General features: G+C 37.5%; 1 protein-coding gene across 1 annotated transcript in view; it reads right to left on the bottom strand.

Moving 5' to 3' along the window:
* Window positions 1–2408: 2408 nt before the first annotated feature.
* The window catches only part of LOC126235215 (dynein axonemal heavy chain 8-like), a 570318-nt gene continuing 545058 nt past the window's right edge, over window positions 2409–27668 (bottom strand). The window contains exons 44-47 of the mRNA XM_049943945.1: window positions 14845–14966; window positions 11529–11690; window positions 2711–2832; window positions 2409–2559 (exon numbers count right to left, since the gene is read on the bottom strand). Coding sequence (XP_049799902.1) covers window positions 2409–2559; window positions 2711–2832; window positions 11529–11690; window positions 14845–14966 — 557 coding nt within the window. The remainder of the gene's footprint in view (window positions 2560–2710; window positions 2833–11528; window positions 11691–14844; window positions 14967–27668) is intronic.

The following is a 27668-nucleotide window of genomic DNA, read 5'->3' as shown; positions in this document are numbered from 1 at the left end:
TGGTAATGCTGGAATTCAACATGGTGTTGGCCCACCCGTAGCCTTGACGACAGCTTCCACTCTCGCAGGTGTACATTCAGTCAGGTGCTGGATGGTTTCTTGGAGAATGGCAGCCTATTCTTTACAGAGTGCTGCACTGAGGTGAGGTATCAATGTCGTTCAGTGAGGCCTGGCACGAAGTTGGCATTCCAAAGCATCCCAAAGGTATTCTGTAGGATTCAGGTCAGGACTCTGTGCAAGCCAGTCCATACAGGGATGTTACTCTCATGCAACCACTCTGCCACAGGCTCTGCGTTATGAACAGGTGCTTGATCCTGTTGAAAGATGCAGTCATCATCCCAGAATTGCTCTTCTTCAGTGGGAAGCAGGAAGGTGCTTAAAACATCAATGTAGGCCTGTGCTGTGATAGAGCCACGCAAAACAACAAGGGTTACAAGCCCCCCTCCATGAGAAACACGACCACACCACACCACACCACACCACCACCACTTCTGAATTTTACTGTTGGCACAGCACATGCTGGCAGAAGATGTTCACCGGCTATTCGCCATACCCACACCCTGCCATAGGATCGCCACATTCACTCCACACAATACTTTTCCACTGTTCAATTGTCCAATGTTTACTCCTTACACCAAGCGAGCTGTCGTTTGCCATTTACTGGCGCATTGTGTGGCTTATGAGCAGCTGCTCAACCATGAAATCTAAGTTTTCTCACCTCCTGCCTAACTGTGACAGCACTTGCAGTCGATCCCGATGCAGTTTGGAATTCCACATTGCGACCCTCTTCAACTGTCGGCAGTCTCTGTTAGTCAACAGAGGTCGGCCTGTTCGCTTTTGTGCTGTACATGCCCCTTCACATTTCCACTTCACTGTCACATCGGAAACAGTGGATCTAGGGGTGTTCAGGAGTGTGGAAATCTTGCGTACAGATGTATGACACAAGTGACACCCAATCACGTGACCGTGTTCAAAGTCCGTGAGTCCCACGGAGCGCCCCATTCTGCTCTCACGATGTCTAATGACTACTGAGGTCGCTGATATGGAGTACCTGGCAGTAGGTGGCAACCCAATGCACCTAATACGAAAAACATGTTTTTGGGGGTGTTCGGATACTTTTGTCACATAGTGTATAAGGTTGACATTTCCCATCAATTAAAGAGTTTCGACTCCTGAAAACAATAGCAGCAACTGCTGTTTAAAGCTAGTGAATGTTATCTTAATTGATGAGACTTGAAAGCCAAGAACATTTTATCCATTTAAGACTCTATGAAAGACTGACGATACATGATGTGGCCTTGTAACAGTATATAAAAGGCATTTCACTGTTGGAACTGCAGTATGACTGAAAGCAAGGGGAAAGTACAGCTGATATATTTCCCAAAGACATGCAGCTCCTCTGTGTTATGTGATAGCATCCTATTGGGCAAAATATTTCCCAGGTAAAGTAGTCCCCATTCTGTTCTCCATGTGGGAACTACTCAGGTATGTTTGTTATCAGCATAAGAAACAAATCTGGCATTCTATGTGTTGAGTGTGCAATATATATTGTTGCCTTCAGCATACTTAATGTATGATTAGTGTATGATGAGTTGTTATTCATAATTAAATTTAATGTTTCAAAAAATGAGTTGACATTTAATGAAATAGGATGGAATCAGACACAAAGAAAGCAGTACAAATTCGTACAACGGAATTCATGCATTAGTTATGCTGCAATTTTCAATTTTACATGTGAAAGTCAAGACCACATGGAGTGAGATAAAAATTGGACAGGGCATCCATTTAATTGTAAACAGATAATGGGATGATACTGATTATCACTTTTTAAGAACCGGTTGGCTGGTTTTGGAAAAACCAGCAAATTAATTCTTGAACAAAACTTACAAAAACTGCTTTTCTTCCATTTCTTGCTCACAACTTCACCAGTAGACATAATATGCTGTCTGCATCTCACTGTATCTCTCTTATTCATTACATCAAACCATGTCTTCATAACTCTTCTCTATCAGTGTGTAATTTTTGTTATCCTTCATTAACAAGAGTGCCAGTTACCTCCCTCCTGGTGCCATACTGTACAGTTATCAATTTTTAAAATTAATTTTGCTTTGCAAAATTATACATTTGTTTTTTTTTATCTGGCGAGTGTCCTGTGGTTCTTCATCTCTCTCATCTGCAACCTTCGTCTCAGCGTGTATATGCTTGTGGACAACAGTCCCTTGTAACCAGTGGTTAAAGCACTGGGCTCACATTTGGGAGGAGCTGGATTCAAATCTCTATCCAGCCACCCAGATTTAGGTTTCCCATGGCTTCCCTAAATGTATTACGACAAATGTCAAAATGTTTACTATAAAAATAGACATACTTTTCCTTCGCCATCCCTATCCTGTTCCAGACAGTGCTCCATGTCAAATGATCTCTTCAATGGTGCGACTTTCAGATTGAGTGGCAAAAGAAAGTGTTGTCAATTCACCTATAACAAATTTGGTTGGTGTATCATGATTTTTCTTTTTCTTGTTCTCCTTCCCCCTCTCATTCTTATTATCTAACAATAAAGACCTGAAATTTAAGTATGTAAATAATTCCAAATTCAAATTTATAAAATCATTGCATGCATTTTTAGTTATATGTACATTATCTCAAAAATACATTTATATCAAAATTGCACAAAATACGTGTCTGGAGAGGAAGACACAATAGTTAAAATTACGCTATATCACATAGTAATGCAACTCCTCGTAGTATCCAATGATCCGGTGGTTTGTCACTAGGGAGCCACAATGGAGTAATGAATGTCAAATCTGTTCGATTTGGCTTTTTGTAAACTGGACACTGAAAAAAAAGGCAGGTTATTAATACAATACTTAAAGTACTCAAGCAACATGTAACTTCAAGGGCATAAGCACAAATACCAGTGAAAAACATGAACAGGAGGGGAAAAATTAATAAAATGTTTGAAATAGCTCCAGATGACAATTCATGAAGCAGTGTTAATAAAGCTCAACAAATCTGGAGGTAATAATACTGTATAGGTTCTCTAGATGGTCTACACATATAAATAATTATTTGTGATGATTCTTATTCGCGCCATCCCCAAGCGGCAAAGACATGAAAGGGAGGTATGATTATATTTGAGTAAGCTGACAGAAAACTGATAGCTATACTATCAATTCTTGTATGTACCTCAACTGTTTTTTTTCACCTATCTTGGTGCCTGTCAGTCTTCTGAGCTGGTGTGATCAAGATGTATGTGCTTGCACCTTCCCAATATTGCATTAATTAAAAGTTGTAATATGCAGAAGCTGCAAGTTTTCATTCTCCTACTGAGCTACGTCTTAATCTTCACATCTTGGTATGAGGAGGGCTTGCATTTTAAAATGGAGCTTTTTGGAGAAGAAGTCAATACGGAGATAGAATAGGCGATGCGGCCATGCCAGCATCATTGTACATTATTGGGGAGGCAAGGTAAATATCAAGCCGTACACAAAAACACCAAGGAATTAATTTTCAATCAATGTTCCAGAACTGTCACAATATTTCTTAACCCGTGAGCAGCCATAAATGCATGCATTTCTGGACTTACAATTTCTGGTGTGGCTAAACATTTATTAGTATAACTACGTCAGCTCTGAACGGTTCACATTCTCTCTCCCCTTAACCACTACAATACATACTAGAGAGTCCTAGGTGGAACAAATAATGAAAGAGGAAGAATAACCCCTCACTATATAGATGATGTGTAGGGCAGCTGACAGGCTATGGGGGCTCTTATATGACACTTTTTAATTTCTTTTATAATTTTTGTTGTTCTTTTATTCCATTCCATGTAAAAATGAGCTGTGTGAGGATAAGGGGCAGGGGTGCCCATGTGCCTTCAAAATTGGAAAGCCACAAAAATGAAACCACCAACATTGCAAAATATCACTTCTGCATTATTAATTCATTGCCCAATATACATAGTTTGTTTGCCTCAGTCTCTCTGACTGAGGCATTCTTGTGATACAAGTTGCATTAGTCTGATTACTTTGTGGATCAGTGACTCCAAGACACAGAGTTGGTGAAGCAAGCTGAGCCTTTCCCTTTTACAGCTTGCCCCAGACCACATAGTAGTCTTTCACTTTCGAGGTAGAATAGTAGATGGAGGAGGACCACCAATGTCTTCATTTTCGGTTCAGGAGAAGATTTATTTAGTTGGGTGTTACTCCCATGAAGCAAACTCCCAACAATCGAACAAATGTTAATCATTTTGTAGTACGGTTTATGGGTGCATGAATTGGACTGTGATTAGCAATAATGATCCAAGATCCAAAATCTCAAACTGAGGTATTGATCCATTTGCAAACCATTTCATTGTAAAATCTGTAATAGCTATCATTTCCAAAACTCGTAGAAATGTAGGCAGTTATGTACACTGTATTAAAAATGTCTCTTGGATGATTATTGCTAAATTAGCAAACTATTATTATGGGTCAGCAACAATAAATTGTGAATATTCTGATGTTGGCGATAGTAACAAACACATATATAAACATAATACATTTCACAGCAGTATTTATTTCTTTCATACTAAAGTAAATACAATACGGAGAGATGTAACATGAAACATGTGTTCAAACGAATATTCTGCTCGCGCCTTATGCAACCTTTTTGACATCATTGTGTATCTTCTTCAAAATCAACTACACTATTAAATCTTTGGATGTCATTGATGACTTGATCATCTCAGATAAGAGAATGATAAACATGGTTGGCATCACTGGGTATCAAGTGCAACTTAGATTTCAGATCTTCAAGTGTAGGTTTAGATATGGCATTCTCTTGAGGAGGGGTTCAAAGAGTCCACAAAAGTTTGAGTTACAAGGTCTTCCCTGCTGTTTCTTTTGCAGGTCCACAGTGACATAGGCATCATCATTATGGGCTGCTTTTATGTACAGTTTGTATGGAACTTCCTTTTTCAACATTATTTTCATATTTGTGTCCAGTGAATTGTTTCCTGTTGTGTCAACCTAATGTTTCACAATATGGTTCACCATTTTAGAACCTCCAACAAAATTGTTGGTCTCTATTAAAGTTACAAGGGGATTTAATTTCCTACAAGTATTCATAACATTTAGATAGTCACTTGGTAGGTACATGCAATGCAGACCTTTCAAAACTCATTCAACATCACTGAAATATGCATCATTTGACAGAAATGTGTGCCTAGGAATCAGAAGCCTTAGAGAAACTGAAGTATGAGATTGATAGTTTTGTCTGCATCGAAGTGTCACACCAGTTGTGGGGAAAGTGACGATCTGTTGGGAAAAAGCACAAATTCCAACATGGGCAGAGAAACTGAATACCAAAATTAGAAGCTTTGTATTAAAAACGGAGCAACTACAAAAACATGCTGGAAGACTGTTAGACATTCATAAATGGAAATAAATATACTGTTCAAAAACTTGAACACATTTGTGACATTGCAATGCTAATGTTTTAAATATCATTACTACTGAAGAAGAGTTTTCCATCTGCTTCTTTAATTGCCTTATCCTCCAAGAACATTGGCAATCAGTAGCACGATCTGTTGTTTATCCATGGCTTTTCCAAACAGGTATTCTGTGCTCAGTTCATATCACTGCCCTAGGTTCTTTAGCCAGGATGTATGTCCTGGACCATGTCTGCTATCAATATTTTCTTGAAGATTACTTGCAGCAAGTTGCATTCCTTGTTCCACATTATATGGACAAAGTATTAGAGTTTTCTTGTCCTGATGGTACTGAGAATTTCTAAATCTTTGTTTATACACTGTAGAGCTGCCACATTTGTGATATTATCTATTCATGGTATTCTCGATATCCTTTAAAACACCAATACTTCAAATGCCTCCAGTTTTGTACCTAATACTGCAGTAAGTGTCCATGACTCCACTCCAAAGCGAGTAGGATACTGAACATGTCACATCAAAGTAGTCAAGTGAGAAGTGTAATACTTATGTCATGGCTTTCAGAATTTTGTCAGTTCCTGAAAACTGCTTCTGGTCTGTTCAATACTGCAGCAAATTTACTGAGAGAAGTCCCAGTAACTGTTGATTTTACACCTCAAATATTTATATGATGAAATTCTTTCAATCCTACTGTCACTCGGTGTAACAGTTATTGAATTTCATTTCAATTTCTGCTGACAACCATCCATTTTGTCTTCTTGACATGTAAACATATCCTCTCTATATTGCTCCCTTTGGCAATGGAATTTATAATTCTTGCAGATATGCCATCCTGGTTGCAAGTAAAACAGTGTTATCAGCATATATTAACTCCATTAGCCACCACTGCTTGATAGTTTCCATCAAGAGCATCTCAGAAAATCTTTTCATAGCAGATGTTGAAAAATAATGGGGAGAGAATGCAGCCCTGGGAAACTTCTTTCATAATCAGTACTTCCCATAGCTGACCACTGTACACACACACCAGCACTTTGGTTCCAATAGACATTCCCAATCAACTGGATGTCACAACCATCTAGCTCCAGTTCACCAAAGTTTGCACATTAGTTTGCCATGCTCGATAGAGTCAATGGCTTTCCCATAATCAATGAAATAAGCATAAACATTGACATAAACATCACAAAGCTTTTGAGTCAATACCTGAATGCTCCCTGAGTCCCAACACAATTCCAGAGTCTCCAATGCTCTCATCACAATTACAAGATATTCTCAAATGCAGTATTTTAAGGAATAATTTGAGGCTGCTACTCATTAAACTGATTATGCCGCAACGATTTCAACACTTTGCATTGTGTGTTTTGGGAAGTGGTACAAACACGGGTTTAAGCCAGTCATGTGGTAAGATTCTGTTTCGATAGATACTGTCGAACAAACCAGTCAAAAAGTAAAGAGACTGTTTAATCTTGGGGTGCTTTAGTACTACATTGTGGATTTTGTCAGGACCTGGTGCCTTTGTATTTGATGATGTGGCATGCTCTACTTCTGCTTTTGTGATCCATATCATCACTTTCCCAGTGGTTAGAAAGATGACTATGTTTCATGCAAGGAATCACTCAGCAGCTTGAGAAAGAGTGAAGAGCTGAGAGCAAAGCAAATATGAAATCCAACAATTTGGTAAGTAATTTATTTATAAATTCATGACATAAATATATTAGAATATAAAATAAAATAAAAATCAATTCCTCATTCTGTGCTGATGACTTTGCTCATATTTTGATCATTTAACTGGCTGTTCTTCGAATCTTTTTAATCATTTTTTCATCACAGCAATTGGTGAATTGGTGACATATTCATGTAGTGTTGAATCAGAGTTACTTGTTTTTGAGGTAGATATGGGAACACTGATAACACTGACACAAAATTCCATTGCCTCAAGTAAAATGAGAAAACATCATCAAACAGTAATGACCCCAAAGTTTGCTGCTGCTGTGGGCTTAGTCACAGGGAAGTAGTTCATATTCTGCCATGTGGTATGGCAGGCATTATCCATATGAAATTATCCTCTTAAGTGTTTTTGAGAGGAAGATGGGCTATAATAATCTTAAAAAGATTTAAAAATGGTCTGGAAATGATGTAAAGAAATTCCATTGCAATTAAGTATGGAAAAGACAAGAAATACTTGGGTCAGGTCAATGTGTCTTGAACACTTGATTTTGATCTGGATACTTCAAGAGAACAGCAATCTCGAGAGCATTATACATAATTTTTAGAGTTTATTGTGATTTTTCTTGGCAAAGCAGTATCTCATGGAGTTTCTTTCCATGCTCCAGAGGCTATCTATCAGGGTGGAACGTGAAAGGCATTTGTTATTTGAAAATGTTTGTGTTCCATGATGAATTTGAATTATCAACACAGTTTATGATATTTGTATTTTCCTGTTATTGTGTATATCTATTGTGGTTCTCTGCCTCTTCCACAGCCATAGTGCCATATATAGATTTCAGCATTGTTTTGCAGCTTTATAAATATCAAACTGTCGATTGTGATGTCTCTTGTGGGGCTTTCCAAAAATGGAAAAATTGTCTGTTGTTCCTGTCTCCTGAATCTGCCGTCTTTGCATCTTTGGTCCTAATTTGTCTTCTGATTCAAAAATCAAAATGTTCAATACATTTGAGCATTAGGGGGAACCATTAGAAGGAAAAACTAAGAGAGTTCAAGTAGGAATTGACCAATTCACAGAAATAGTCAATAATGGCATTGATCAGCCAGTTCTTAATAAAAGAAGACTACTGTAGTTTTATTTTACTGGATCTGACTTGAGTGATTGAGTTCTTTAAGGGGAGTACGTATGGCGGAATTGGTCAAAAAGTGACATTTTCGGATTATTATCTCTTATTAATATTTGATCTCTCCTGAATAATTTGATGCAATATTTGTCGAAAAATTCCAATTGGAAGTGTAGTTTTTATCATTTCAAAGTTAATAGTGCGTGTGTAAAATTATCCGGTCATTCTGCACTGACTTGCCTAAGTATCTCTATCTCTTGAACTATTCAATCTAGAAGGCTGTGGTTTTCAGGTATTTATTCCTTGAAATCATGTTAATGTTCGTGTTAAGAGGTTGGATGCACTGTGTACACAGAAATGGTGGTATAGCACATGCATTTTGTTTATTTACTTTGTGGTTGTCGTGTTTCATAAGTTTTGAACTGAAAACATAGTGGTTTGGTGTGCTATTATACGCTCTTATACCTCTTTTCAACATGACGAAAAGAAGGGGTTGTTTTAAGAAGCAACATTTCCATGGAAATCAGCATATCACAAAATCTGAATCCAATGTTGATCCTGAAATAGATTTTTCACAGACCCGTGATAAGGACACGCCTACTAGTGCTTCGAAGAGGAAACTTGGAGACAATGAGGATTTATTTATTGGCAAAGATAAAAATAGTTTAGCTTATGTTCTTTTAGATTTGAGTGTGTTAGGACAAGTTTTGCAAGATGCTGTGTCATGTAAGGTTTGTGGAGGGCAAATTAGCATCTCTGAGGACTCATCTGAAAGGACTGGACTGGCTAACAAACTTGATATTCAGTGTTAAGTTTGCAGGCTCTCGACATCATTTTGGACTTCTGAAAAGTGCAAGAATGACTTGTTTGACAGCAATGTTAGATTCCTGTATGGAATGAGGTGCATTGGGGAAGGATTGGCTGCAGCTGAAGTATTATGTGCAATGCTGAACTTGCCAAACCCACCAACCAGATCAAGTAAGTACACAGAAGTAATTGGTGAATGTGTTAAATATGTTGCTGTTGCTTCTATGAAAGCTGCTGCTAAAGAAGCAGTAGAATTAAATAACACAAAAGACTTATCTGTGGCAGTTGATGGCACATGGCAGAAGAGAGGTCACACATCAAAAAATGCAGTTGCAACTGTCACTAGTGTTGTCACAGGTAAAGTTTTAGACATTGAAGTGCTAACTAAATACTGTCATCAGTGTAAATCAGTTGATGAAACAAGTGAAAGCCATAAAACAAATTGTGCTAAGAATTACGAGGGAACTAGTGGGGGTATGGAGGCTACTGCAGTTGTTTCTATGTTCAGATGTTCACAACAGGAGAGAGGTGTGTGTTACACTGAGTACTTGGGGGGTGGTGATTCAAAAGCGTACAAATCAGTAGTGGAAAGCCAACCTTATAAGCAGATTGTTAAGATTGAATGTGTGGGCCACATTAAAAAATGGATGGGAACACGTCTCCAAAAATTGAAGCAGACAAAAGGAAAAGAGAAGGTATCAGATGGAAAGACTCTAAATGGTAAAGGAAGACTTACAGACTAAAACATTGATGAACTCCAGCATTATTATGGAATGGCAATAAGAAACAATACACATGACCTACAAGGGATGAAACGAGCAGTGTGGGCTACATTCTTCCACAAATCTTCCACTGATGATACACCTATACATGGTCTTTGTCCACCTGGTGCTGATTCATGGTGCAAGTACTGCAAAGCTCAGACAGCGGGTAGTGGGGAACAATTTAGGTGCAAAAATAGCATACCATCTGCAGTGATGGAAGCTATTAAACCAATATATAGAGAATTAGCCCATCCTGACCTCCTTTCCAAATGTCTCCACGATCGAACACAAAACCCGAATGAGTCTTTCAGTAATGTAATTTGGACCTGCATACTAAAAAATGTCTTTGTAGGAGGAAAACTCTATGCTTGGGTGTTTGTGATGCTGTGATAACATTTAATGATGGTATAAAGGAAAGAATTGGGGTACTAGAGGAACTTGGTATCACTCCAGGTGCTAACACACTGCAAGCCTTTCAGCGAATGGATCGACTTAGGATCATGAAAGCCCAGCGTGCAGCAGAGGAAATGACTAAAGAAGCAAGAGGCGGGAAAAGAAGGAAGCTTCTAGGTTTGCAGGATAGTAAAGAACAGGATCCAGATAATGCTTATTATGGGCCTGGCTGTTTCTAGAAGCTGGCATGCCTCCATGTGTAAGTTGATATCAAATAAAATGTTTGAACTTGATTTGCCGGAAATGACATTTTAAAACTTATTTGACCTGTATTTCTGATTTTACACTATGTTACCACTTAGTATACTGCAGCTACTGAACCTCCCAAAACATCTCTACCTCTAACGGTTTTTTTCTTACAGAAGAAAAAGTGGATTTTTAAAAGAAAATACTGAACAACATTTTTAAAAAATCATAACTAGCTAATTATTTCTCTGCACATTTTGATTCTGGTTCAGTAATCAGAAAATGAGTGATACTATACATCCCAAAAATTTCAGATATCTATCTGTCACAGGTTCTGAGATAATGGGTCATCAATATTGCAAATTTAACACTGTGGGTATAGGATGTATGTACTCGCCTTAAGACAAATCTTTCACAGTGGCACAAAAAAATTAAGATTTTGTCAGTGCCCTACTCTTGGTCAATAAACTGAAAGTACAAATGATCTGGCAGAAGAAGGTGAAGGCGGCATTTTGTAGGGTATATCTAATATTGCCATCAGTTTGTGGGGTATAAAAAAGATTTTTTAAAAGAATAAGGATCTTTAAAAGAAAAGTTAATTTTTTTCATCATATTTCCTTCACAAACATTGTATGCAGTAATGTTTTAGATTGTATGTTTAAAGTTATTACAATAAATTTAATAATTAATTTTAATCAGCTGCTTTTGTGTAATAGTTTTAGATAAAAAGTAAGTGAGATTTTTATGTGAGTCTTCATTTAGGAACTGGTGCCTCCTTTTATTATGGAGCCCAAATTACACAAAACTCTTTTTTTCATGCAGTAGTACCAATTTGGGGATGGCAGAAAGAAAAAAGAAAAATTTCACTGTGAGTAACATAAACAAGGCAGAAAATATTGCTGAGCTTGGTGACTGAGGGATGATGGGGACTCAAAATTTGAGAACTGAGACTGTGCAGATTCAATGCCACTTATTACTAAAATTGGTAGCTAACGTCAGTGTAACTTTTTATAATTAATTTCACTCACTTTATTACACACAAAATTTTCCCATTATATATGATGACACTCATTACCAGGAAAGCCATGCTAATAATCAGTTACTTACCATATACAGTTTAGGATCCTTAGGTGCTGTGCTGTTAATTGCAAACACATGGACTACTGGCATATTGACAAACAACTGTTTTGGGCGAGACTCGACTAGTTTTACAGCTCTTTTGTTCCAGCCACAACCTTCAAGAAATAAACCATGCACGTATACACCCTCCTGTAAAATAACGATACAAAAAAGAGAAATGAGATCTAGTATAATGGGGGAGATAATAGTAGATGTTAGTAAATAGCAGTTTTGGCATTTTTGTGTGTGTGTGTGTGTGTGTGTGTGTGTGTGTGTGTGTGTGTGTGTGTGTGCAACAGATTTACTTCTGCTGCAACACCAATGAAACCTCAGTTACGGAAAGGAATAATTTATGAAATCTCAAGTGAAATATCAACTAACCCCTTAGTTTAGCCCAATTTTTTGCTTTTTTATCTACCACTTTGCCAACAACAACATTAATGGCTGTAAACAGATGAGACAGATCAACAAAATACTGAATTTGCTATGGAACATAGCATCAGTGACCTATAAGATTGTTTATCCATAATTCTTCCACTAAATTTTGTTTGCATTTACAGCACATGTTTTCTCTCAAGTTCACCTCTTACAATATGTTTCTGTCCTGTGCTTGCTTATCTTGACCTTCTTCTCAGATGTGCTGTTTTCTTATAGAATGCAGTTCAATGTGATTGGATGCACAATTTTTATTTTTACTTTGCTACCTTTATGGTTTAGTGATTGGGTTTTGATTGGCTGTCCAAAGTTAACCACACAGTGTATATGTACTGCAGGATGCCTTATGTTACATAAATATTTTTGATATTAGAATGTCACCCTGCCTGGAATTTCTCTTCACTGCCAAGAGGTCCCATGCTTTGCAAGAAATTCATACCTTGTCACTGTTACAGACAAACATGAAATGTGACTTATTCGCATGTGACTTATCAGATTTCACACCTCCAGTATCAAATGGCATTATTCCTCTGTTCACACTAATGTTTGTACCTTATGGCTGGACTTAGATTTTTAGGTGTTGCACTTTAATTTTTTGCACTGTTTAAATGGTTATAAATGATTTATCATGAAATGAATATAAACATCTCTGATTGTGATTTTGTAGCACCTTTTTTTGACACCGGCACCTATTGTATCATTTCTTCTTCTTTCACTTCTTTAACTCTTTCATGATAGATTTTGTTTGCCCTTTCTTTGTGACCCACTGCAGAATGCTTTGGCTTGAAAAAGTTTCCCGTGGAAGACATGTACTCAAATGTTCACATTTTGGTTTTCAAAAAATAGTAAGAGATGTATATCCCACTGGACCTGGCACAGAAGAGTTATTCCAAAAATTTGAATTACCTCATAAAATATCAGTTCAAAAATCAGCGATTTCATGCTTCATTTACATTTTCTTTATTTCTTGCCCAACCCATACCATGAAACGTGTCCCAGTTGAGTATCTTTCTTCTTGATTATACTATAAATGTGTGCTTCATAGCATTTTCTCATGCCCTTGAGGTTAGACCTACATTTTAATTTCTTCATTTGAAATAGGCATACATCTGTACTGGGGCTATTTAGTCTCACTGGACACCCTGTTTAGCATTTTTAAGCCTAAAAACTCATCTCCAGTCTCCTTGTCACCATCCCCACAATAAGAGAGGAAAGCTATTTCGAAATAAGCTTAATTTTTTGATGATTTATTTCTATTGTAAAGCTTACTGTTTACATATCAACTGTCAATCCTACAGTAGCAGAAAAGGTACCTTAATACTTTCTGCATAAATGTTTTGACACTTAACATATAGCTGAAGAAATAAATTTAATTTCCTAATGTAAGACACCGTTATCACATAGTCATCAATAACAAACCAATTTTTTCTAATAATAATAATAATAATAATAATAACAATAATAATAATATAAAATGAGTAAGCAAGACAATATTTGTGAAATGGTAACAAAATCACATTTAGCACCACGAGGGGTGTGCAACGTATACTAAGAATAGTGAACTACAATGTGGCAACAGTGTAGTGAGAAACTGGCATTTTTGAGTTCAAAAAGTAGAAATGATTTTTTTACAATAAAGTGGAAATTTATTGCATGTGATATTCCTCTTCCAAGCTCAACACTCCCGTTAAAAACCTGTATCTGGAGAAGTGTACCAAAAAGTCTGTTCCCTGTGAGGGTGCTTTAAGAAAGTTACACCTTCAGCTGTTATATAAAGAAAAACTGTCACAAATCAGATAAATAGTATCTGATGGTACAGTATATATATTCTAAATGAAATAATTAACAGGCAGAGCAAATCTGTATAGAATATTTTGTGGGACTACTGAATGGAGAACAAATGAAGCCAATGATTTTGTTTGCTGGCAGCCAGAGACAGTGGTAACATGTGTGAGGTGTGTTTGTGTGAATGTGTGTGTGTATGTTTTCCAATCCAGAAGAAGAAGGTCTTTTGGCTGAAAGCTTACTTGTTTAGCAGTTTTTCTGTTGTGCCTGCCGGTGACTCAACATCTCCACTATACTGCCACTATTCCATCCTGGATTTTCCATTGTTTAGTAGTATGGCTGTATGATTCAAAATTCAACCATGTCCTGATTTTGATTAAAACAGTTTGGGAACACAAGGTTACTGGTGTAGGTCTTGAGGGATTTGGTATTAGAACATACATGTTTACTATAGGTACTTTGACTGTAAGGAAGGGTGCTGTCTCTTTCACATTTTCTCTATTTTCTTCCACTTATTAATTTTTAATTACATCATTTTTACCACTTTCATTTTCTCATTATGTTCTAGTATGTCTCAGGCACTCAATATACTCATCTTTTCTAACACATGAATTGAGATTGGTACAGTGTTTACTAATGTGCTATATTTGACCTCCTATTCTTTCTGATACTTTTTCCTTCACTTTTGCTTCCCTTCCACCTTGTCATAGGCGAATCCCACTTGACATCATTTTGGAATAGATTCTTTCCTTACCTTTCCTATTCAATCTCCCTTTGCTGAAGAAGTAAAGGCTAATCTTTCTGTCTCCTTGTGGTTTTAACAATTTTCTGACTTCAGTTTTCATTTTCATGCAGTTAACTGCCTTTTGTTATTGTCCATTATCTGCTACACTATAGCCTTTATAGTCTCAGTTAGAATTCAAGCTAGCCAATAGCAGCCCCTGTCATTCATACACTACAGCAGCTAGACCTGATGGAAGTGTTTTAGATCATTTCTAAGATAAAATTTAAGCAAACTGGTAATTGCAGGTACATAGTGGAAGCTTAGTGAGCAGTACTGTCATTTATTTGCAAAGAAACTCACAACTGGTGGAATTCGAACTTCTTCCAATGCGAGCTTTGTCACCTCATTGTGTAAGGTAACAACGTCCAATGCCCAGCCCTTATGTGCTCTTGCTACCTCCTGTCTCATTGCTGTCAGGAAACCTGTGAATTTAAGTGGATTATGAAAAAAATTTTTTTTCTTACCTTACTTTAAACTGTGATGATAATGATAACAAATGGCACTGGACCATGGACTAAATTAAATATACAAACATCTCTAAAATATTTCAGATTCAATTACAAAAATGTACATTGATTTTTAACATCAATTTTTGTAATTAGGGAGATCCTTATAGTTAAATTAAGTACACCACTTCCGTATTTTAAAATTCTATGAATCAGTTCAAACTTTGCACAAAGATAGATAAACTGATAAAGTCAAAACAAAACTTTTTTAATCCAATATTTTTTATCTGTTTTTGAGATACAATGATTTGAAGTAGAGCTAAATGAAACGTGTAAAATTTGTTCTTGCATGAAATGAATGCACAGAAATGATTTAAAGAGAATCAGCTACATTGAAAATGCATTCTTACAATAAAAGCCGGCCCGTGTGGCCGTGCGGTTAAAGGCGCTTCAGTCTGGAACCGCGTGACCGCTACGGTCGCAGGTTCGAATCCTGCCTCGGGCATGGATGTGTGTGATTTCCTTAGGTTAGTTAGGTTTAATTAGTTCTAAGTTCTAGGCGACTAATGACCTCAGAAGTTAAGTCGCATAGTGCTCAGAGCCATTTGAACCATTTGAACAATAAAATTAAAAAACTCATTTGCAAAACTTTAGCTTCATGCTGATTTCAGTGCACCATCCCGATATATTGGGACTGTCACCATTATAGAGTTATGAACCTTACAAGCTTGGCTGAAGTAATGCCATCTGTTAGCACAACATGTAAAAGCAGCTATCTGAAACCCCAGATTGGGTGATGATTGAAAACCATATTTATTTATTTATTTATTTAGTCCTTTGATCACTTGTAGCACAATGTACAAGATGATATTGGACTTAATTCTGGTCATTACAGTAGAGAGTTTTTCAGGATTACAGTATATATAGTTCTATTTATTATACATTACATAAGTTACAGCTCTATACATTTACTGCAGGTCCGGTATTCATTTACTGACTGGATACGGTGGTACTGTAGATATTTTCTAACAGATTGTTCGGAAGTATTAATATTTAGTATACATTTTATTTCATTTGGCAACTTGTTGAATAATTTTATTCCCAAGTAGCATGTACCTTTCTGATATAAAACAGTATTAGCTGGAAGTAAATGCAAATTACCTTTTAATCTAGTGTTGTGATTATGTAAACCACAATTTTTTCTAATACCATTATCATTTCCAATTACATTTCTTTTAATATACATTAGAATAAACATACAAGATAGTGGTAGATCTTTCAATGTTTTAAATATCGGTTTACATAACTGTACAGTTCTGCTCCCTATAATAATCCTAATGGCACTTTTTTTTGATTGTGAAGGTCCCGAGAGGTGCTAGTGAATTCCCCCAGAATATGAGTCCACATTTTAGGTATGCATTGAAATATGCATAATAGGCAGACATTAGATCCTGTTCATTTGTGCATCCTTTTAGAGACATTAAAAGATAGCAACCTGTATTCAGCTTGGAATTAACATGCTCAATATGTTTGTCCTATTTTAGGTCACTTTGAATCCATATGCCAAGAAATTTTGTTACTTCTTTATTAATGATGGGTTGTTGGTTGACAGTGATATCTGGATAACACAGGGTATTGTTTTAAGAGTTATGGAAATTTGATGCTACTGTTTTTCTGTTATTCATTTCTAATTCATTGCGGATCATTTACTTAATTGATTTGTAAAAGAGTTTACTTTATACATGTAAAAACAAAGATGATGCGACTTACCGAATGAAAGTGCTGGCAGGTTGATAGACACACAAACAAACACAAACACACACACAAAACTCAAGCTCTCGCAACAAACTGTTGCCTCATCAGGAAAGAGGGGAAGGAGAGGGAAAGACGAAAGGATGTGGGTTTCAAGGGAGAGGGCAAGGAGTCACCCCAATCCCGGGAGCAGAAAGACCCACCCTAGGGGGAAAAAAGGACAGGTATACACTCGCACAAACACACATATCCATCCACACATATACAGACACAAGCAGACATATTTAAAGACCCTAGGGTGGGTCTTTCCACTCCCGGGATTGGGGTGACTCCTTGCCCTCTCCCTTGAAACCCACACCCTTTCGTCTTTCCCTCTCCTTCCCCTCTTTCCTGATGAGGCAACAGTTTGTTGCGAGAGCTTGAGTTTTGTGTGTGTGTTTGTGTGTCTATCGACCTGCCAGCGCTTTCGTTCGGTAAGCCGCAACATCTTTGTTTTTACATGTATTTTTCCCACGTGGAACGTTTCCCTCTATTATATTGATATCAGAGTTTACTTTATGTTGGATATAATCATTTTTTGCTGCGTTTACTAATATTGTTGTGTCATCAGCAAATAGAATTATTCTGTGTGATTCATCATGCACATCCACACACAGTGCCACACAAAACAACAAGGGCTGCAAGCCCCCTCCATGAAAAACACGACCACACCATAACACCAACGCCTCCGAATTTTACTGTTGGCACTACACACGCTGGCAGATGACGTTCACCGGGCATTTGCCATACCCACACCCTGCCATTGGATCGCCACATAGTGTAACATGATTCGTCACTCCACACAACATTTTTCCACTGTTCAATCATCAAATATTTATGCTCCTTACACTAAGCGAAGCATCATTTGCCATTTACTGGCTTATGAGCAGCCGCTCGACCATGAAATCCAAGTTTTCTCACTTCCTGCCTAACTGTGACAGTACTTGCAGTGGATCCTGATGCAGTTTGGAATTCCTGTGTGATGGTGTGGATAGATGTCTGCCTATTACACATTACGACCCTCTTCAACTGTCGACAGTCTCTGTCAGTCAACAGATGAGGTTGGCTCGTACTCTTTTGTGCTCTATGTGTTCCTTCACATTTCCACTTCACTGTCACATCATAAACAGTGGACTTAGGGGTGTTTAAGAGTGTGGAAATCTTGCATACAGACGTATGACACAAGTGACACCCAATCACCTGACCATGTTCAAAGCCCATGAGTTCTGTGGAGCTCCCCATTCCGCTCTCTCACTATGTCTAATGACTACTGAGGTCACTGGTATGGAATAACTGGCAGTAGGTGGCAGCATGATGCACCTAATATGAAAATCATACATTTTTGGGTGTGCTTTGGGGGTGTTCGGATACTTTTGGTCACATAGTGTGTGTGTGTGTCTGAAGAGCTTTTTAGAAAATTAGTGTGACTTGAAAGAATGGAAGTCTAAACACTCTATGGAAGAAAGGTAGATTGACTTTCTTAAGGATACTGAAAATCCTGAACTGTTAAAATTATGCAAGTATTTCTTTTCTGTTCCCACGCACAACGTCTCTGCGGAAAGAGTGTTTTTACTGATGTTGGCCCAGTGGATTGATGAAAGAAATTGACTGGTGCCCGGGACTGTGGAATCAGTCTTACAATACCAGTTTAACTACAAGCTGACTTTCATGGAGTTTTATAAATATGTAAAAGAGTAAGAAGACTTGCTAAAAAAAGTGAAATCTTCTGAAAAATATGGCATACCATGTGTGCGTGTTCTGAATAAAAAGTAATTGTTGTTGTTGTTGTGGTCTTCAGTCCAGAGACTGGTTTGATGCAGCTCTCCATGCTACTCTATCCTGTGCAAGCTTCTTCATCTCCCAGTACCTATTGCAACCTACATCCTTCTGAATCTGCTTAGTGTATTCATCTCTTGGTCTCCCTCTACAATTTTTACCCTCCACGCTGCCCTCCAATGCTAAATTTGTGATCCCTTGATGCCTCAAAACATGTCCTACCAACCGATCCCTTCTTCTAGTCAAGTTGTGCCACAAACTTCTCTTCTCCCCAATCCTATTCAATACCTCCTCATTAGTTACGTGATCTACCCACCTTATCTTCAGCATTATTCTGTAGCACCACATTTCGAAAGCTTCTATTCTCTTCTTGTCCAAACTGGTTATTGTCCATGTTTCACTTCCATACATGGCTACACTCCATACAAATACTTTCAGAAACGACTTCCTGACACTTAAATCTATACTCGATGTTAGCAAATTTCTCTTCTTCAGAAACGATTTCCTTGCCATTGCCAGTCTACATTTTATATCCTCTCTACTTCGACCATCATCAGTTATTTTACTCCCTAAATAGCAAAACTCCTTTACTACATTAAGTATCTCATTTACTAATCTAATCCCCTCAGCATCACCGGATTTAATTTGACTACATTCCATTATCCTCGTTTTGCTTTTGTTGATTTTCATCTTATATCCTCCTTTCAAGACACCGTCCATTCCGTTCTACTGCTCTTCCAAGTCCTTTGCTGTCTCTGACAGAATTACAATGTCATCGGCGAACCTCAAAGTTTTTACTTCTTCTCCATGAATTTTAATACCTACTCCAAATTTTTCTTTTGTTTCCTTTACTGCTTGCTCAATATACAGATTGAATAACATCGGGGAGAGGCTACAACCCTGTCTCACTCCTTTCCCAACCACTGCTTCCCTTTCATGCCCCTCGACTCTTATAACTGCCATCTGGTTTCTGTACAAATTGTAAATAGCCTTTTGCTCCCTGTATTTTACCCCTGCCACCTTCAGAACTTGAAAGAGAGTATTCCAGTTAACATTGTCAAAAGCTTTCTCTAAGTCTACAAATGCTAGAAATGTAGGTTTGCCTTTTCTTAATCTTTCTTCTAAGATAAGTCGTAAGGTTAGTATTGCCTCATGTGTTCCAACATTTCTACGAATCCAAACTGATCTTCCCCGAGGTCCGCTTCTACCAGTTTTTCCATTCGTCTGTAAAGAATTCGCGTTAGTATTTTGCAGCTGTGACTTATTAAACTGATAGTTTGGTAATTTTCACATCTGTCAACACCTGCTTTCTTTGGGATTGGAATTATTATATTCTTCTTGAAGTCTGTGGGTATTTCGCCTGTCTCATACGTCTTGCTCACCAGATGGTGGAGTTTTGTCATGACTGGTTCTCCCAAGGCCATCAGTAGTTCTAATGGAATGTTGTCTACTCCCGGGGCCTTGTTTCGACTCAGGTCTTTCAGTGCTCTGTCAAACTCTTCACGCAGTTCTTATCTCCCATTTCATCTTCATCTACATCCTCTTCCATTTCCATAATATTGTCCTCAAGTACATCGCCCTTGTATAAACCCTCTATATACTCCTTCCACCATTCTGCCTTCGCTTCTTTGCTTAGAACTGGGTTGCCATCTGAGCTCTTGATATTCATACAAGTGGTTCTCTTCTCTCCAAAGGTCTCTTTAATTTATATTTAATTATATTTAATAAATTTTTTATTCATTTCTACATCCCCATCTCACAGTGTCCCAAGGAGGTTCCAGCAAGATATGGCAACCCTAATCAAACCATAATTATGCCCAACCCTGTACAAAATGATGTACTGTTTGGTCAAGCATTTAAAGCTTTATTGATGACCATGCAAAAAATTACACTAACCCAAAATCTGCTATAAAAATAAGTGTCAGAAAAAGGTCACTTTATTTCTAACGAATGTAAAATTTGTACTGCATCTTCTTCAAAAAGTACTGTGTTATCTTGCAGAAAATTTATTTTCAGACAAAACTAGTTTGAGGTCACCAATTTTCAGACAGGATGAAAAAGTGATTGTTCTGCACACATTGTTTTGCAGTTTTCTGCCTATTTCAGTCAGTCACACTCATACATAATTTGGATTAGTTGTTGTAACATTTAGTGCCATATTTATTCATGTAAGTTTTTCTAGTCACAATTTCTTTATTTTCAGTTTTTACTATTGCATTCTGTAAATAAACAATGACAAGAATTTTAACATAAGACATAATAGCAAAATACAGACCCTATGCTTTTCAATAGTTTATTATTTGTTGTGGGAATTGTTCAGCTTGTCATACAGTAATCTTTTAAGTAAGTTTATCTGTGTAATATGGTTGTTTCATAAGTTTATCTATCTAACATACACTATTTGTCAAATAAATTATTTTTCATAAACCTCACACAGTATTTAATATTTCATTCAATATGGTATTTATGTTTCATGTTATTTTGTGTGGCATGTGGCCCTGCTGTATGGTTAAATGATGATGGAGTCCTCTTGGGTACAATATTCTGGTGGTAAAATAGTCCCCCATTCATATCTCTGGCTAGGGATTACTCAGGAGGATGTCATTATCAGGAGAAACAAATCTGGCATTTTGTGGAGCGGAGTGTGTAATGTCAGATTCCGTAATCAGGCAGGTAGGTAAGAAAATTTAAAAAGAGAAATGGGTAGGTTAAAGTTAGATACAGTGGGAATTAATGGAGTCTGGTGACAGGAGGAACAGGACTTCTGGTCATGTGAATAAAGTGTTATAAATACAAAATCAAATAGGGGCAGTGTAGGTTTAATAATGAAGCAGAAACTGGAACATGGATAAGCATCTATGAACAGCCTGGTGAATGCGTTGTTGCAGCCAGAACAGACATGAAGCCCACACCCACACTCACCACAATTTAACAGTCATGGGGCATTGGAATTCAATTGTAGGAAAAGGAAGAGAAGGAAAAATAGTAGGTGAATATGGAGTGGGAGAAAGGAATGCAAGAGGAAGCTGCCTGGTAGAATTTTGCACAGAGCATAATTTAATAATTGCTAACACTTGGTTTAAGAATTATGAAAGAAGATTGTATGTGTAGACAAGAGATGGAGACACATGAAGGTTTCAGGTTGATTATATAATGGTAAGAAAGAGATTTTGGACCAGATTTTATATTGTAAGACATTTCCAGGGGCAGATGTGGACTCTGGCCACAATTTATCTGATTTTAATTGTAGATTAAAACCGAAGAAATTGCAAAAAGGTAGAAAATTAGCGAGATAGTACCTGGATAAACCAAAAGGCCAAGATGCTGTTGAGAGTTTCAGAGGGAGCATTAGGGAACAATTGACAAGGACGGAGGAAAGGAATACAGTAGGAGATGAATAATAGCTTTGAGAGATGAAATAGTGAACACAGCAGATGACCAAATAGATAAAAAGATGAGGCCTATTAGAAATCTTTGGGTAACAGAAGAGATATTGAATTTGATTGATGAAAGAGAAAATATAAAAATGCAGCAAATGTAGCAGGTGAAAGGGAATACAAACGTCTAAAAAATGAGATTAACAGGAGGTGCAACATGGCTAAGCAGGAATGGCTAGAGGACAAATGTAAGGATTAGAAGCATCTACCACTAGGGGAAAAGAGATATCACATACAGGAAAATTAAAGAGTCCTTTGGAAGAAAGAGAAACACCTGTATGAATATCGAGAGCTAAGATGGAGAACTAGGCCTAAGCAAAGAAGAGAAATCTGAGAGTTGGAAAAAATATGTAAATGTTCTATACAAGGGACATATACTCAAGGGCAATGTTATAGAAATGTAACAGGACATAGATAAAGATGAGATGGGAGATATGATGCTGCAGGAAGAATTTGACAGAGTACTGAATCACTTAAGTTGAAACAAGATTAGATTAGATTAAATTAATACTTGTTCCATAGATCATGAATACGACACTTCGTAATGATGTGGAACGTGTCGGTTAATAAAAGATGTCTGTACAAGATATTACATTACACAAAATATTGCATGACACTAATGTTTAAGTTTTTTTTTTTTTTTTTTTTTTTGGCCCCCTTAATTTATATCTAAAAATTCAGCCAATGAGTAGAAGGAGTTGTCATCTAGAAATTCTTTTAACTTATTTTTAAATGTTAGTTGGCTATCTGTCAGGCTTTTGATGCTGTTTGGTAGGTGACCAAAGACTTTTGTGGCAGCATAATTTACCCCTTTCTGTGCCAAAGTCAGATTTAATCCTGCATAGTGAAGATCATCCTTTCTCCTGGTGTTATAGCTATGCACACTGCTATTACTTTTGAACTGGGCTGGATTATTAACAACAAATTTCATAAGTGAATATATATACTGTGAGGTTACTGTGAGGATCCCTAGATCCTTAAATAGATGTCTGCAGGATGACCGTGGGTGGGCTCCAGCAATTATTCTGATTACACGTTTTTGAGCAATGAATACTTTTCTACTCAACGATGAATTACCCCAGAATATGATGCCATACGAAAGCAGTGAATGAAAGTAGGCATAGTAAGCTAATTTACTGAGATTCTTATCACCAAAATTTGCAATAACCCTAATAGCATACGTAGCTGAACTCAGACGTTTCAGCAGACCATCAATGTGTTGCTTCCAGTTTAACCTCTCATCAATGGACACACCTAAAAATTTTGAAAATTCTACCTTAGCTACAGACTTCTGTTCAAAGTCTATATTTATTACTGGAGTTGTGCCATTTACTGTACGGAACTGTATATACTGTGTTTTATCAAAATTTAAAGAGAGTCCGTTTGCTGAGAACCACTGAATAATTTCGTGAAAAACATCATTTACAATTACACCACTTAGTTCTTGGTTTTTGGATGTTATTACTATACTTGTATCATCAGCAAAAAGAACTAACTTTGCATCTTCATCAGTGTGGAATGGTAAGCCATTAATGTATATCAAGAACAGTAAAGGACCTAAGACCGAACCCTGTGGGGCCCCGTACTTGATAGCCCCCCAGTTTGAGGAATCAGCTGTTGTTTTAACATTACATGAACCACTTATTTCAACTTTCTGCATTCTTCCAGTTAAGTATGAATTAAACCATTGTGCACTGCCCCCCTCAAACCATAATGATTTAGCTTATCTAAAAGAATTCCATGATTTACACAATCAAAGACCTTTGAGAGATCACAAAAAATACCAATGGGTGATGTCCGGTTATTCAGAGCATTTAATATTTGATCAGTGAAAGCGTATATAGCATTTTCTGTTGAAAATCCTTTCTGAAAACCGAACTGACATTTTGTTAGTACTTTATTTTTACAAATATGGGAGGCTACTCTTGAATACATTACTTTCTCAAAAATTTTTGATAGAGCTGTCAGAACAGATTGGGCGGTAGTTGTTCACATCCGACGTATGCAATGGTTTTACAATGGCATATTTCAGTCTACCGGGGAAAACACCCTGCTACAAAGAGCTATTACATACATGGCTGAGAATCCTACTTATCTGTGGGGAACAAGCTTTAAGCACCTTGCTGGAAATGCCATCAATTCCATAAGAGCTTTTACTTTTCAGTGAGTTTATTATTTTACTGATTTCAGAGGGAGAGGTTGGTGGAATTACAGTTGTTTCAAACTGCACAGGTATGGCCTCTTCTATTAGTAGCCTTGCCTCTTCTAGTGAAGATCTAGATCCTATTTTCTCCACAACATTTAAAAAATGATTATTGAAAATATTTTCAATTTCTGATTGTTTGTTAGTACACTTGTCATTCAGTTTTATGGCACTAAAGTCTTCATGTGCTCTTGGTTGCCCTGTTTCCCTTTCAATAATATTCCAAATTGCTTTAATTTTATTATCAGAGTTACTGATCTCAGGCATGATACACATGCTTCTGGATTTTTAATAACTTTTCTTAGTACCGCACAATAGTTTTTATAATATTGAACAATTTCGGGGTCAGTACTCCCTCTTGCTGTTAGATACAGTTCTCTTTTACGGTTGCAAGATATTCTTATTCCTCTGGGAATATATAAGATTCCATTAGAACTATTGATAGCTTTGTGTGAGCTAGCCATGACAAAACTCTTTCATCTGGTGAGCAAGATGTATGTTGTTGTTGTGGTCTTCAGTCCTGAGACTGGTTTGATGCAGCTCTCCATGTTACTCTATCCTGTGCAAGCTTCTTCATCTCCCAGTACCTACTGCAACCTACATCCTTCTGAATCTGCTTAGTGTATTGATCTCTTGGTCTCCCTCTAAGATTTTTACCCTCCACGCTGCCCTCCAATGCTAAATTTGTGATCCCTTGATGCCTTAAAACATGTCCTACCAACCGATCCCTTCTTCTAGTCAAGTTGTGCCACAAACTTCTCTTCTCCCCAATCCTATTCAATACCTCCTCATTAGTTACGTGATCTACCCACCTTATCTTCAGCATTCTTTTGTAGCACCACATTTTGAAAGCTTCTATTCTCTTCTTGTCCAAACTGGTTATTGTCCATGTTTCACTTCCATACATGGCTACACTCCATACAAATATTTTTAGAAACGACTTCCTGACACTTAAATCAATACTCGATGTTAACAAATTTCTCTTCTTCAGAAACGATTTCCTTGCCATTGCCAGTCTACATTTTATATCTTCTCTACTTCGACCATCATCAGTTATTTTACTCCCTAAATAGCAAAACTCCTTTACTACTTTAAGTGTCTCATTTCCTAATCTAATCCCCTCAGCATCACCCGATTTAATTTGACTACATTCCATTATCCTCGTTTTGCTTTTGTTGATATTCATCTTATATCCTCCTTTCAAGACACTGTCCATTCCGTTCAACTGCTCTTCCAAGTCCTTTGCTGTCTCTGACAGAATTACAATGTCATCGGCGAACCTCAAAGTTTTTACTTCTTCTCCATGAATTTTAATACCTACTCCAAATTTTTCTTTTGTTTCCTTTACTGCTTGCTCAATATACAGATTGAATAACATCGGGGAGAGGCTACAACCCTGTCTCACTCCTTTCCCAACCACTGCTTCCCTTTCATGCCCCTCGACTCTTATAACTGCCATCTGGTTTCTGTACAAATTGTAAATAGCCTTTCGCTCCCTGTATTTTACCCCTGCCACCTTCAGAATTTGAAAGAGAGTATTCCAGTTAACGTTGTCAAAAGCTTTCTCTAAGTCTACAAATGCTAGAAATGTAGGTTTGCCTTTTCTTAATCTTTCTTCTAAGATAAGTCGTAAGGTTAGTATTGCCTCTCGTGTTCCAACATTTCTACGGAATCCAAACTGATCTTCCCCGAGGTCCGCTTCTACCAGTTTTTCCATTCGTCTGTAAAGAATTCGCGTTAGTATTTTGCAGCTGTGACTTATTAAACTGATAGTTTGGTAATTTTCACATCTGTCAACACCTGCCTTCTTTGGGATTGGAATTATTATATTCTTCTTGAAGTCTGTGGGTATTTCGCCTGTCTCATACATCTTGCTCACCAGATGGTAGAGTTTTGTCATGACTGGCTCTCCCAAGGCCATCAGTAGTTCTAATGGAATGTTGTATACTCCCGGGGCCTTGTTTCGACTCAGGTCTTTCAGTGCTCTGTCAAACTCTTCACGCAGTATCTTATCTCCCATTTCATCTTCATCTACATCCTCTTCCATTTCCATAATATTGTCCTCAAGTACATCACCCTTGTATAAACCCTCTATATACTCCTTCCACCTTTCTGCCTTCCCTTCTTTGCTTAGAACTGGGTTGCCATCTGAGCTCTTGATATTCATACAAGTGGTTCTCTTCTCTCCAAAGGTCTCTTTAATTTTCCTGTAAGCAGTATCTATCTTACCCCTAGCGAGACAAGCCTCTACATCCTTACATTTGTCCTCTAGCCATCCCTGCTTAGCCATTTTGCACTTTCTGTCGATCTCATTTTTGAGACATTTGTATTCCCTTTTGCCTGCTTCATTTACTGCATTTTTGTATTTTCTCCTTTCATCAATTAAATTCAATATTTCTTCTGTTACCCAAGGATTTCTATTAGCCCTCGTCTTTTTACCTACTTGATCCTCTGCTGCCTTCACTACTTCATCCCTCAGAGCTACCCATTCTTCTTCTACTGTATTTCTTTCCCCCATTCCTGTCAATTGTTCCCTTATGCTCTCCCTGAAACTCTCTACAACCTCTGGTTCTTTCAGTTTATCCAGGTCCCATCTCCTTAAATTCCCACCTTTTTGCAGTTTCTTCAGTTTCAATCTGCAGTTCATAACCAATAGATTGTGGTCAGAATCCACATCTGCCCCTGGAAATGTCTTACAATTTAAAACCTGGTTCCTAAATCTCTGTCTTACCATTATATAATCTATCTGATACCTATTAGTATCTCCAGGATTCTTCCAGGTATACAACCTTCTTTTATGATTCTTGAACCAAGTGTTAGCTATGATTAAGTTATGCTCTGTGCAAAATTCTACAAGGCGGCTTCCTCTTTCATTTCTTCCCCCCAATCCATATTCACCTACTACGTTTCCTTCTCTCCCTTTTCCTACTGACGAATTCCAGTCACCCATGACTATTAAATTTTCGTCTCCCTTCACTACCTGAATAATTTCTTTTATCTCGTCATACATTTCATCAATTTATTCATTATCTGCAGAGCTAGTTGGCATATAAACTTGTACTACTGTAGTAGGCATGGGCTTTGTGTCTATCTTGGCCACAATAATGCGTTCACTATGCTGTTTGTAGTAGCTAACCCGCACTCCTATTTTTTTATTCATTACTAAACCTACTCCTGCATTACCTCTATTTGGTTTTGTATTTATAACCCTGTAATCACCTGACCAAAAGTCTTGTTCCTCCTGCCACCGAACTTCACTAATTCCCACTATATCTAACTTTAACCTATCCATTTCCCTTTTTAAATTTTCTAACCTACCTGCCCGATTAAGGGATCTGACATTCCACGCTCCGATCCGTAGATTGCCAGTTTTCTTTCTCCTGATAACGACGTCCTCTTGAGTAGTCCCCGCCCGGAGATCCGAATGGGGGACTATTTTACCTCTGGAATATTTTACCCAAGAGGATGCCA

The sequence above is a fragment of the Schistocerca nitens genome, chromosome 2 (genome assembly GCF_023898315.1).
Source record: "Schistocerca nitens isolate TAMUIC-IGC-003100 chromosome 2, iqSchNite1.1, whole genome shotgun sequence".
In the NCBI taxonomy this organism is placed as follows: Eukaryota; Metazoa; Arthropoda; class Insecta; order Orthoptera; family Acrididae; genus Schistocerca; species Schistocerca nitens.
Note: the sequence above shows the minus strand (reverse complement) of the source record. Positions and strands in the feature narration are given on the sequence as shown.